Source organism: Cloeon dipterum, chromosome 4 (assembly GCF_949628265.1).
Source record: "Cloeon dipterum chromosome 4, ieCloDipt1.1, whole genome shotgun sequence".
In the NCBI taxonomy this organism is placed as follows: Eukaryota; Metazoa; Arthropoda; class Insecta; order Ephemeroptera; family Baetidae; genus Cloeon; species Cloeon dipterum.
The window spans coordinates 10,620,949-10,633,923 of NC_088789.1; the positions used below are offsets into that span (position 1 = coordinate 10,620,949).

Genomic DNA, 12,975 nt, shown 5'->3' on the forward strand with positions numbered 1-12,975 from the left:
CATGAACCATGCTATTATCTCCAGTTTCGTATTTCAAGAAGAGGAGGGTTTGGGCTCCCCAACAAATAAGTAGTTATGATAGTGGTCTTAATTATTTTTACGCATATAATAAAATCAGTATCATTTTGATTAAGCTTTGCAAAAAAATGATGATAAATAAATGAAAAAAAATATTGACGTTCAATTCCATGCTCGCACTTACTAGGAAAGTTATCCTCAAGCAAACAAAGTCAATATATGAGAAAATAAAAAATTGTGAAAAACCCATATATTTTTGGAACATATCCAGCCAGCAAGCGCCGTGCAGGAATGAACTTTGAACTATTCCTTCAATGCCAGCACCCAGACTGTGCAATATTCCTGCAACAATCTTAACAATTTGGAAAGTAATAAGGATCGAATGGCAGCCGTTTTGTCCCATGCAAGCTGCCGGCTTGAATCCTGGCTGGGTTTAGTGTTGGAGATTGACGCTTCAGAGATGCTTCTGGATGGTGTGTGTATAAACGTCTGCACCTAAAATTCTATTGCTAATAAGGATTCATAATTCTCAAAACAGTTCTCACTATATTGCTGCTATATTGAAAGAAAAATCTATATACTTTCCAGTTAAATCACACGCTTACTGGAAGTGTTCTCAAAATTTATGGTTTTTCCAGATTTTATGATTTATCCGATTTATCATAGTTTGCGTTGACTAAGAATGCCTTCCCTGTGAGTTTCAAATTTATCATGTACAAAAATTACTAAGAAATGATTGATTTCTCAGCATCATAAAGTACACGTTCCTCTTTATTAACTCACTGCAACTCGCGATCGGATAAAAAAACAAAATAAATAGTGTTACACTTTGTACTTATAAAAAAATAAGGAAGAAGATATGTATGAAATGTGACACAGTCTATTAAAGCCAACTCATGGCTGATGTGAAATAATAAAGCGAATTTGCTGAAATCAATGCAGTCGTGATGAGCAAAACGTGCTAATGCAGAACGAAAGGGTTATGCGCGCTTAAATGAGTGTGGCGGGCACGCTCGATGCACAGCAGCGGACGTGGCTGTAATTTCGAGTCAAAGTGCGGAACCGATCGGGCGTCGAGGGTCGCGAGGGGGTGCAACAAAGAATAATCTATAAGGGATGCGGCGAAACATTTAAGTTATTTGTGCTCCCACGAGAGAGCGAGGAAGCAAGTGTTTTGGCCAAACGCATTAGTTTAGAGCCCTCTGCCTGCGGCATAATGACATGATATCAAGTGCTGCTCATGAAAAATTGCGTGTACCCCTTCGTTACAACGGGCGAGCAACAGCAGATGCAGCGCAAGAAGTGGCCCTTTTCAATGTAAAATTGCGCTGCGTGCAATTTATTAACGCGCCGGACGTATTTTTTAAATGCAACTCGAAGAGGGTGCCCTCTGCCCCTCTCAACTTGCATTCTCCAAAGTCACTCTGGTGTAATTATTCAAGCTCTACATCGTGAGCAAGTGCCTGATCAATTATATTTTGTCAGCCAACACGTTCACCGCGGGATAAAAAAGTTTCTGAGCCGAGACAAACAACAGTCCCATTCAGAAAATAATCAAATCTCACGCGCTCGTTGGAGCTGCGTGTCTATCCTATTGTTTATGCTTCGTTCCCAACGCTCGCTGATTTCCATTTTCAATCTGCTGCAGGCGTGGGTCCCCGGCCCAACCAAGACTACACAAGCGGAACCCTGCCACCCGAGCAGGGTAGTTTCATCCCCCAGTTGTGCCAAACATCCGCCAAGACGTTGATAGGACCAAGCCTGGTGGCGGCCGGGCGAGAGGGCGGCTGCTCTGAGGCCTTCTGGAAGATGCCCCACAAAGGTGAGTCTGTTTGAAACCCCCAAAGCAGTGATCGCAGCTCCCGCAATTTAGCTCCTGCATGCTCTCTTTTTAATAACAGCCGTCAGTTAATTCCCCTCCCTTTTGTGTGCGTCGCCTTTTTGGGCAGAATGTGGACGAAAGATTTGGAAAGTCGATGCTTTTTCGTCCTCCTGCGCTCGCTTACACTGAATATATCGAGTTACTCGCTTCACGGAGCATGACTATACTTTAATATTTGGTCCGACCCCGTGACACGATTTTTATATACTAAGGTCTCGTTCGACATCCGAGAGATGAAAGAATCAATTTAAAATTACTCTCTGTACGAGACAGTAAGTTGCTCGAGCAAAGTTTCCATTTCAGCATCAAAAGGGGCAAAAGTTAGAAGCAAATTTGAGGTTTGCTCGGTTTGATTCTGTGACAAATATTTCACGCTTGCTTGCACGCAGGCGCTTTGCAATTTATTTTATTCGCCATGTACTGAGCTGAAGCCACCGCAAGCTGCAACCATTCCGTTATTGGCGCAGGGGCCACGGCTGCTAGGGGCAATATTCCCTACTGCTGCTGCTGCTGCTCTGGTCTGCTGCACCCCTAAACCGAGGGTGAAAATGGCGTCTGCTTCATCGAACATGTTTTATCCCTCTCTTTTCGCGCGCCTCCTCTTTATAAATTTATAACTTTGCTTTCCAACAGCAGCTCCTTTTTCGTTCCCCTTGCGAATCGTTCCAATTTGGAAACCATTTTAAATATTTATGCTTGAGTCTTGTTTGACAGTCCAATTTTTCCTTAGTAATTAAGTTTTTTAACATTTATTAAGCTAAATTGTTTTAAATAAAATTTTTAAACTTCTCCACCTTAGGTGTCAGTTGATTGTGATGAACGTTCTGCGATCCCGAGTGAAATTTTCGAGTGTGAACTAATTAAAAGCAAACACCGTCGTGCGGGAATAAGAAAACGTCGAGAGGCAATTTGTTTGCAAATGATCCGAAAACATGCAAACGCCGAAAAACACCAAGAGAGAGCGAGAGCAAACAGACCTGCTCTCCGCTATTTGCGAAAGAGCGAGCTGGATGAAAAAAAACGGTGGTGGAGCCGAATTGAGCCGGAGCAATAAAAGAACAATTAATTAGCGCCCGGCGCATTGGCGGCTTGTTGTTTGAGCTCGGCAGCACCACTCGTGCATGAGCATTAGTGAAAGAAAGGGCGGAGAAGTGCGCCCCGCGCGATTATACACGCCGAGCGGGCATACCACCCGCCTTACACTGCACACAGAAGCTCTCTGCGTGCGGTGGATTACATCGAATGCGCGAGCATTAATTAAGAGCCAATGAAAAAGGCTCGAATCCCAAACACGTGCCAGGTGAGTTTTCATTCTGTCCTTTCACGATCTCCCCCACGCACACCCACCCTCTTGTGGGAGTAATCGAGAGTTAATTAACACGCCATTCAGTGATTCAATATTATAGGACCTTTGAATGAATTTAAATACGTTTTAACTGAATGTTAAATCATTAATTTAAAAAGAAAAAATGGATGAACTTATCTGGCATGGTTATGATCCTTAAATAATAATTTCAATTTCTCCAAAAATTTAATTGGGCAGACTTTTTAACCTCTTAGAAAAACTATTTAGTTTCAAATTGATCTTTCTTATAGTTCTGCAGGGATATTTTGCCCCATACATCGCCATATTATCCAGACAAATAAATACAAATATCATCATAATTGTTAAAAAGAGGGTGAAATATTTTGGTTCAATAGCTCTTGAGGAAATTTCATTCAGACACAGATTCGGTGGGAGATAATCTAATAAAAATTAGGATTTTTTTTATAAACTCTTATACTGAATGTCATATATACATAAGGCGCACAGAAAAACTGTTTATGGAAGGAAGGGACCCTCCATGAACAGAGAAATAATGAATTTATGTAGTTCCACAGTTTTTATCTCTTCCTGAGCATTTAAAGATAGTTCCTGTTAAAAAATCTCTTTAACTTATTAGGTTTATTTTCACTTTAGAGTTTACTTTTGTGAGCTTTCATCGACAAAACTGCAAATAAATTATGAGCAATTGATTTCATTCTATAAATGAAATTGAGCATATTATGCTGGTTCAAACCTTAAATTTTGCTTAGTGAGATCATCATTGTATAATTTGCAGGATTCTCTGACAGTCACATCGATTTAAAGCTAACACAGCAAACTAATGTAGAGTAAAACCACACTATTTATATTCCTCGTAATAACATCACACCTCGGCGCGACTTTTAACCGCACTTTTCCTCTTTCGCAACTCCCGCATCAGTCTAGAATTTCTTTTCACACATATTTACCTGCACCTTCATCGAGACCAGCAGCAGCAGCCACCCTTTGATGTTGATCAAGTGAGCTAATCTGCGCTGAATTTATTATGTTCCATCGTGCGCCCTTTCAGTCGCGAGGCCGCGCTGTTCACGCCGCACATTTTTCCGACAGCCAGGCACTCTGACGGCGCGCAAAGCGAGCGATTCTTTATTTGCGACTCGCGTCGGCGGCTTCGTTTAAAATAATTATGCGAGCGAGTTAGCGAACGAACGCGCCGCATGCGGTTTTACAATTACGTCTACGTGACTTGCTCTTAGGTTTCTTGCGCAATGTTTTGCCTCTGGTTAATGCACGTGTGAGAAATTTAATTATTTGGTGCACACCTCCATTTTCTTTGAAGAATTTCCATACCAATCCAGTGCTTTAAAAATAAAATGTGCGAAATATATATCAGTTTATGTTTTACTGCTGCTTAAATTTTAATTGTTTTTAAGAGACCATGTCAAGTATTATTTTTTCTTTTCAGATTTATTTTTTTAATATTTTGCACCAACTTTCAACTTTTCAAAAAGCAGGGACAAAGAATGACATATTTTCAACGTTTTAAAATCGACCCTTTAAGTCCAATTTCAAAACAGAACCGATAAATATTTATTTTTTGACAATTTTCTTAGAAGTTTACGACGGTCGACTCTTTGTCGTAGAAAATTTCAATTCCCTTGGGCGATGACGGGGAAAGTCCGTGTTTAGAAATTTAATAAGAGATTTCTAGGATGGAGACTGTGTTCACCATTTGAACGGCACACAAACATTAAAGTCACTTTTCTAAAAATATTAGTGTGTTGCTCGTGCATATTTTTTTTGCTATAACACAGTCCTTTAAAGATTGGATCTGGATGCAGCGAGAATTTTGTCTGATTTCTCTATTTAACTTCACTTAAACTTGAACTATTACCCCAAATATAAATTCAAAAAGCCTAAATTTGGTTTAAACATTAAACTTACCACTTCAAATTTTTAAAGAGCTTGCCACCGATTGAAAACCATGCATCATCAAAAATAAATGAAAATGTGATACACAGCCACAGACAAATATTAAAATTAGTAAAACCTGTTAAATGATTAGTACCATCTAAAACTCTCAAGAGTTAATAATTATTAAAACCCCGATATGATCACACCTCTTTTAATCAAAGATCGCAAATACACCAGTTTGTTAAATTGAATCTTGAATAATTTGACGACCGATGGGGCCCTCAACCTTTAATCAGTAAATCCCTGTTCAGTTCTGATTTCTCACAGAGTGGTCTCACGGGAGAAAACATTTCCTTGCGAGTTTCCGCTAAAAGGGTTAGGGTGTGTGTGCTGCATAAACTCGGGCAAACATGCACATGGCCGAGAGGCCTGCTGCGCTGCTGCTGGTGATGGTGGCGGCGGCGCCGAACCACGCCGGGAGGTGTGAGAGCAGGGCTGCGAGTTGTGTGCTGGATGAATCTGCCAAGCGGCCAAATCGCGTTTCACACTGGTTGACTCCACACACCTGTCCCAGTCACTGCTTTCTGCTGTGTTCGCATGCGAGCGAACGCCACATTATCGACTCTGTCACAGCGGAATGGGTGACGTCACTTTTCACCCCTTTGCATCCGCCGAAAAATCGCACACCCTTTGAATCGAATCAAGGTGCTCTCGTGTATGTGCTTATGTAATCAATGGATGCGCGTCTGCCCCACGATGGAATATTCTGCGGCGGCGGAGGCGGTTGCGATTGCGGCACCTCTGGCCGCATGCCGAGCATTCCCTTGGGCCACCAACCCCCGCCCCCTGCTCCCCCAACCTCATTTGGGTCGGCCGAAAACAATGAACCCACCGCAGCCAACGATTTTTCCTTGTGGACCAGATTAATGAATCAAAATTACCGTTGTGGGGGTGGGGTTGATTTTCAGCTTGAAATGTTGAATATTATGCACAGAAGAAATTCAATTTAATATTTACCCCTGCTTTGGTGAGTACTTTGAATTTATACAAAATTTATTTCAGCGATTAAAAAAAATATGTTGCATCGATTGCAGAAAAAAATAGAGAAAATGAGATCACGATGTTGGAAAGTAGAAATATCCACTATAATGCTAATCTAAAATAAAATACATAATTCAAAATCGCAAAAGCTCAAGACTTGCAAGTTCATCTAACCAACTAGTTCTGCCAGTGAGTGAATTATTTTTAGCAATTTAACAAATTCCCCTCCACTCTTTTGGACAGAATAATTTACCTGTGCAGCGGTTACCTACCGTGCGGGCGGCGACACACGCAGCATTTGCCGCCCTTTCGAGTGCTATAATTGTTCGTCCGGAGCTTGCTTTTTATTCGCAGCATTTTATTAACATCATCAGTCCTAGCTTATAATAATCTGCGTCCATTTTATGCTCAGCAGAGTGGAAGCTTTTTGGAACTAACTACCACCACTGTTGCTTTTATATGATGATGATGCGCTCGCTCGCTCGCCCGCTCACTGGCTGGTTGGTTGGTTGGCTGGCTGGCTGCCGGCTCTTTCTTTCGCTCCGCATGAAAATAAATTCTGCTTTTCAGATTAGCTTTCGGGGAATGGAATTATAGAATGGATTTTGCAAAATAAAAACCCCAGGCCCGCCCGCCTGCCCACCCGCCAGCCAGCCAGCCCGCTCGCTCGGCTCTCGCTCTGCTTCACTGCGCGTTGTAGCCTGTTATAAAACCAAAAAAGGCTCATCCGCTGGCATGTAATTTTTAAAAAAAGATAAATAAAATACGCACCTCGCTCACTCGCTCGCTGCCGAAATAAATGCAAAATGTTGTTCGCATATTTCGTGTTTGCCATTAAAAATAAATATCCGCCGTTGCTGCGCGCGCGAGTGTTTCTCTCTCTTTCGCTCTCACTCTGTGTACACCATTTTTGCGTGTTTGCCATTTGCCTTAATACGCTTGTACACAGCAGTAGCAGCGCACGAGTAATATTTGCGGCCATTCCGGTGGTACGTCCATTAAAAGGATTATTGTAAGCCAAATAAGTCCCCTTATTATTTGCAGCCTGAAAATGGGGATGCTTATGCAACCGTGATGGATAATTTGTCCGGCAAAAAGCCTAGCTCGCTCATGCTAGGCGCTAATGTGCATACCAGGAAAATGCTTATCTTTCATGCGTGTCAATCGGAGCCGTTATGAAATAACTCTTATAATCACATTTCTTGATGCCTTCATGGATTGTTATACACAAATACCCACGATCGAGAGTTAGTCAATCTTATACAATGCGGCCAACAAGGCCTGCATATTAAGCTAATTAATTGTATTGTAACTAACAAAATTAATAAAAATGGAAAAACGTTTTAATTTGTTATACCTGTGACAGTGTTTTCCTCTACTTAGACCGAGTAATTTAAAACTTATTATCAAAAAGTAACATAACAAAAGAGAGGAAATTTTCCAACTGTCCGTATAAAAATTAAAATTGATCGCTCTATCCTATATTATAAATAAAAAATATTGGTGACTGCACTCACCACATGCCTACTCTTTTTGTATGCGGCATAAAAAGTATAACGCGAAAGAATAAGTTCTCGGATTTCAAACCTCAATCCCGAAAGGGAGGAATAGAAAAGTGCGCAGGCCTCGCACCTGTCACCATGAGAATCAAATTCGAAAATCTCGTGTCTCGGGGACCACCCTGCCCGTAGATTTGATCCCCTCTTCCCCCGCCCTGCGATTGGTGTGCTTTAAGTGTGAATGCCTGCATGTGTTCAATGATAAGGGTTGCCAATGTACCGATCAGGCGTCTTCTCAGGTCTCCACCAGTCGACCCAGCTGTTGGGCGAGCGACTTCTGCTGCCCGCCTCTGACGGATCAGGTAAGCAATACTTATTTTTAACATCTGAAAACCGATCCTCCTCGTTCGGCCGCCCTATAACCACACGCATGCTGACTAAAAAAGAAGAAACACACAACATTTGACACAAAAACAAAAGACGGGATCGCGCCTCTCCTCCCTTTCTCTCGTTCACACTCTTCTGCCCTTTCTCGGTGGCGGCGACTCCTTGGGTTAATGAGGCGCGGCGGTGTAAATAGGCCACTTGCTGATTTCCAGTTGTCGCCCTTGAAATTGCATTAAGGTTGAACATTACATGCAAAATTGAGGAGCTAGCGACTCGTGATAAAAGGGGTGGTGGTTTTTGTTATGTGACGAGGGTGACGCCGACGGTGCTCGTCGTTTTGCATGGCTAAGTAAATAGTCACCACAGGGCACGTAGAGCAGGGAAAGGGAGACGAGAGGCGCGCAGACACGCCAGCGACGCCGCCGCCGCCGCTTTCCAAGTGGTAACTCTCGCGACCGACTCCCGCACCTCCCTCGCCGAGCAACATGCGAACACGCTCATTTAACACAGACACTACCACGCATATTTTGCAATATGAATGGACTGCACCTTTGTGACGGGCCAAACATAAAGCAATAATTAGTTTCTGAAAAATTTTACACAAAAATGCTTGTTTTATTGATTTATTTTTATGATGAAGTGAAAGTATATCGCTTCTGGCTTTTCTTACATGTGAATTTTTAAATTTTTCCATATTTCCAAGTGATAATAGATTTTTACTTAGACATTCTTAAAATTGGAAATAAAAATATCACATTTTATTTACAGAATTTGCCACAAACAATAAGCCGATAATTCATCTATATTAGCTTGACTGTCATGCCCATAAAAATATTTTGTTATAATTTTTAAATTGTATATTCTATTGTTGAATACCCCACTCTAAAAATTTTACTCCAATATCTCTCATTCAGCCCATAATAAAGGCCAAGTCCTGTTGCAAAGCTAAAAATAGACATTTAGAAATTTGCTAACGCCTAGATATACAGACTGCACACCTTGTTAGCAGGGCACAGCGGCATCAACCAGCTCGGTGGCGTCTATGTCAACGGTCGCCCGCTACCCGACTCGACCCGCCAGAAGATCGTCGAGCTGGCCCACTCAGGAGCAAGGCCCTGTGACATTTCTCGCATCCTCCAGGTCTCCAACGGCTGCGTGTCCAAAATCCTTGGAAGGTGAGCTCACCTTGGATCGAAACATGTTTATATCTCACACATACTTTGGATGTTTCGGCAAATGAAAAGGAAAAAGCTGCGCTGCTGCTGCTGCTGCTGAGTGAGAGATCACAAAATGACGCCGACATGAACGCTCTCTCATTCTTCCAACGACGTCACACACATAATTTTGTATTTTTTGCCCCGCGTGTTTGCCGACGATGGCTGTGTGCGCTTAATTTTCTGGCTCATTTGCATCAGAACAGGCGGACACAAAAGCATCTGGCCGCCCTTTTTGTTATTCATAACGAGGTCTGCGCGAGGTCTTTATTCGGGCCGCTTTCTTTTTCAGGTATTACGAGACCGGTTCCATCAAACCTCGAGCAATAGGGGGCTCGAAACCGAGAGTGGCCACCACACCGGTGGTTTCCAAGATAGCCGACTACAAGAGAGAATGTCCGTCCATCTTTGCCTGGGAAATTCGAGACCGACTGCTCTCCGAGGGCGTGTGCACCAATGACAACATTCCTAGCGTGAGTACTCTTTTTCAGCTCGCTTTTGCACGCGCATTTGAGCACGGGGTCGCCGACGTGACTCTTAATACACAGTAGCTCTCATATATTTTATCTCTAATCAACAGATTATAAACATTTTTTTAACTCTGCGCGGGATGTTATTTAGCTTCTAGCCAGGATATGTTCAAAGGGTGTTTGGACGGCAATGTTACCTTTTAAGGTCAAATAGCTATTTAATGTTTAAATCATGCGTACTTACACAAAAAGTACAAAAAATAAAACTTTTTACTGTGTAGCCATCTTTTGATTCATTTTACCAGCAGCATTAATGGAATTCGTAACTTTTGAAATGCTTTTCTATCGTAAATCAAAAGCAATCTAGAGTACAAAATAGCCAGAAAATTTAAGTTAATACGTGAAAGGGAAACATCGGAAATATTTTCCCAGCTTGATTATTGTGAACATAAAACAGCGATAACTCATACGTAGAGTATTATTTAGCAACAAACTAATTCAATTATTTTAATCTTTTGAAGGGTGTATTGTTCATTATTCTCTTGAAACACATTCTATTATCCAAAATACATATTATTTCCATCATTTGATCTTATGGAGGCATACGTGGATAAAAAGCAGGGCGGTGGTCTTCTTTTTGTACTAATGACAAGCGGACGAGAATGAAACGCGCGGAACAAACAGCAGATGTTGCGAACAATATCTAAATGAAAAATGGCCGCCTTTTGAAATATTATTTATTTCCCGCTCTCTCGGCGGCAAACTCACAAAAAATGGCTTGCGAGCGGTGTATATAAAAATGAATTGCGGCCGTATTTTGTATGGCTGATACGCTTTTCGCCGCGGCTGGCACAAAAGGGCGCAAAACGACGGCTCATGCGCGTATTTTATATTAATATATAGTATCAAATAATGTAGCTCGCAATGAAATGTATCAAATTTCAAGCAGGCCATTTTTCCAACCGCAAAACAAATCGCGGTCCCAATCGAAAAAAGGTTCATTTGAATAATTGGATTTGCGGTGCAGAATCGTCGTTATATAATATGCGAAGTGGCTGCAGGATGAGAATCAGAGTGCAAACAATATGGTCCGATTTGTAAAAATTGCGCGCATATTGAGAGTGCTCAGCACACTTTGTTTGCAGAAGCTTTTGCGCTCTGCGCGAGCACATACATCAAAACTATACCATCTTGGCGTTTGTAATCACAAAGAGCGTGGCAGCATCATCTCGTTATAATGCACACAATAAAGTCTTCCACCGACTAAATATTAGCTTATGAATTGTATAACTCTCCTAGACGAATCTCCCGGCGGCTGCTATTGTTGTGTGTGTATGCAAAACTTTGAAGAGAGAGCCGCTCACCCTGCAGCAACCGACTCTGTCAGCACTTGCCTCGGATAACATAATTTATTTGACTAATGAAGAGTCGCGTGGGATACACCCACTCGCAGTAAAGAGTAAATTAAAAGTTGATTTAAAAAGGGTTTTGTGCTCTAGGCTAAAATATTATGATTTCACTCTCTTGGGATAAAGTTAAATTATATAGTACATTTCATTTTGTAGATGGAAATGGTCACGTACGCAAAGTTTTTATTTTTTGTTTACGCTCCATGGTGATTGCGAATTTTTTCGATTGGCCATGACAAACTTTACAAGAGGTGAAGCACGTTTCCGAGTTCTTTGTCATTCGACGGCCGCGGAACGAAGCCATATCACGGGCAAAAAAGCATTCCGCGAAATTAAGCAAGGCGTGTAATAGTATCTCATTAATAGAACGGCACGCGCAAACGGCACACCAAATTGGCCTTGGCTTTGGTTTTTTGTCCAGGAGGCAAATCCCAAAATTGCTCTTCGCTCCACCCGCCGGCTGAAATTCCGCTCTTTTTGTACTCGACACGCCAGCGCGCCGCTAATTGAGAGGACGAGGGGTGCGGTTGTGCGCGGCGTTTAATTAAGCATTTTTTACTACTATTTCCCAGACGATTGTTAAGCCGGTAATGCTTGTGCAGCTTTTCATCTGGTGTTGACTGCGAGTGGGCTTCGAGCCGCGCGTGCATGCAGTTTTTGAATGCGCCCAGTTAAGCGTGTTGCATCGCGCGATTCATGTCCACTGATTTGTGAAATAACGTGGCCCTCAATGGGGCAGACCGCGGCTCAAAAATATCCCGTTCACGCACAGCTAGGGTGCACATTTAATGAAGCCGCGCGCTGCGCTGTGTCTCTGTAATGTGATTTAAAATTAGCCTGCTGCTTGATATGTAAATTTGCGGATGGAAAGAAATCTGTGCGGTTTCCGAAAAAACCACTGAAAGGAGGAATCGAACGCGGGCGGGTGAGAGCAACCCCTTTCATTATCATTAGCCGGTCTTTATTTGGAAGTAGCCAAGCATGTCACCCCTTATCTCTAAACTTTTTTTTACTTTTCACGCACACTGTCGCAGACGTTTGACGTGAAATCTAATTTCTGCTAATCTTCTTTGAGCGAGTCAATGCAATTCAATCAACGAACGAACAAAATTTCAGGGGAGAGCGTTTGAAATTATTTTTCTTGGCTATACCCTAAACAGATGTTATGGATTTGCAGAGGTTATATTATGCATTTCAGCATTAGCAAGGTATTGTTGTTTGGCAAGCTATTTTTGCATTTCCGAAAAGGACGTTCTATAAACTCTACCTTGCATAAAAGGTTATAGCAAATCGTTATAGAATATTGTCCGATTCGATAATATATTATATAAATATATTATATATTTGTTAATGGTAAAGTTTGAATCAATATTATTTTATTTTATTTTCAAACTTTTTTTGGGGGGGGCATGCTGGGTTTACCCCGAAAATGGAATGGCCTAAAATATTTTGCTGCAAGCGTGTAATTCCGAAAATATTCCGGGCGTACCAATTTCGGTGTGAAATCTGCATGGTACATTTTCTGAATAAATCCACTTTAGTGCCTGGCGATATTAAGGAGATACCTTGTTTGAAGGCTGTATGGAGAAACTGTCAGGAATTTGGCCTTGCTCAACTTTTCAAGAAGAACAAATATATAGATTGGTCTCTAAACGACCCGGTTGGGGATTCCATTTTCAAAGCAAGGAAATTAAAATATACTTGATTCGTGACAAGCTGGTAGCCAGATTTTCTGAACAACTTTCAGAGGGACATATTGATATAGAGTTTCTGTTATGGCCCTGTTCGACATTCTGCCTCAACCAGGTATTTTTATACAATTTGAATTTTCATAA

General features: G+C 41.7%; 1 protein-coding gene across 4 annotated transcripts in view; it reads left to right on the forward strand.

The window, feature by feature from the left end:
• The window catches only part of LOC135944050 (paired box protein Pax-6-like), a 31,750-nt gene that overhangs the window by 4,145 nt on the left and 14,630 nt on the right, over window positions 1–12,975 (forward strand). The window contains exons 2-5 of one of the 4 annotated variants that reach the window (XM_065490737.1): window positions 1,667–1,840; window positions 7,948–8,022; window positions 9,054–9,222; window positions 9,554–9,734. In XM_065490737.1, coding sequence (XP_065346809.1) covers window positions 1,828–1,840; window positions 7,948–8,022; window positions 9,054–9,222; window positions 9,554–9,734 — 438 coding nt within the window. In that variant the 5' untranslated portion in view covers window positions 1,667–1,827. The remainder of the gene's footprint in view (window positions 1–1,666; window positions 1,841–7,947; window positions 8,023–9,053; window positions 9,223–9,553; window positions 9,735–12,975) is intronic. The other 3 variants (XM_065490740.1, XM_065490738.1, XM_065490741.1) reach the window with 3 other exon arrangements.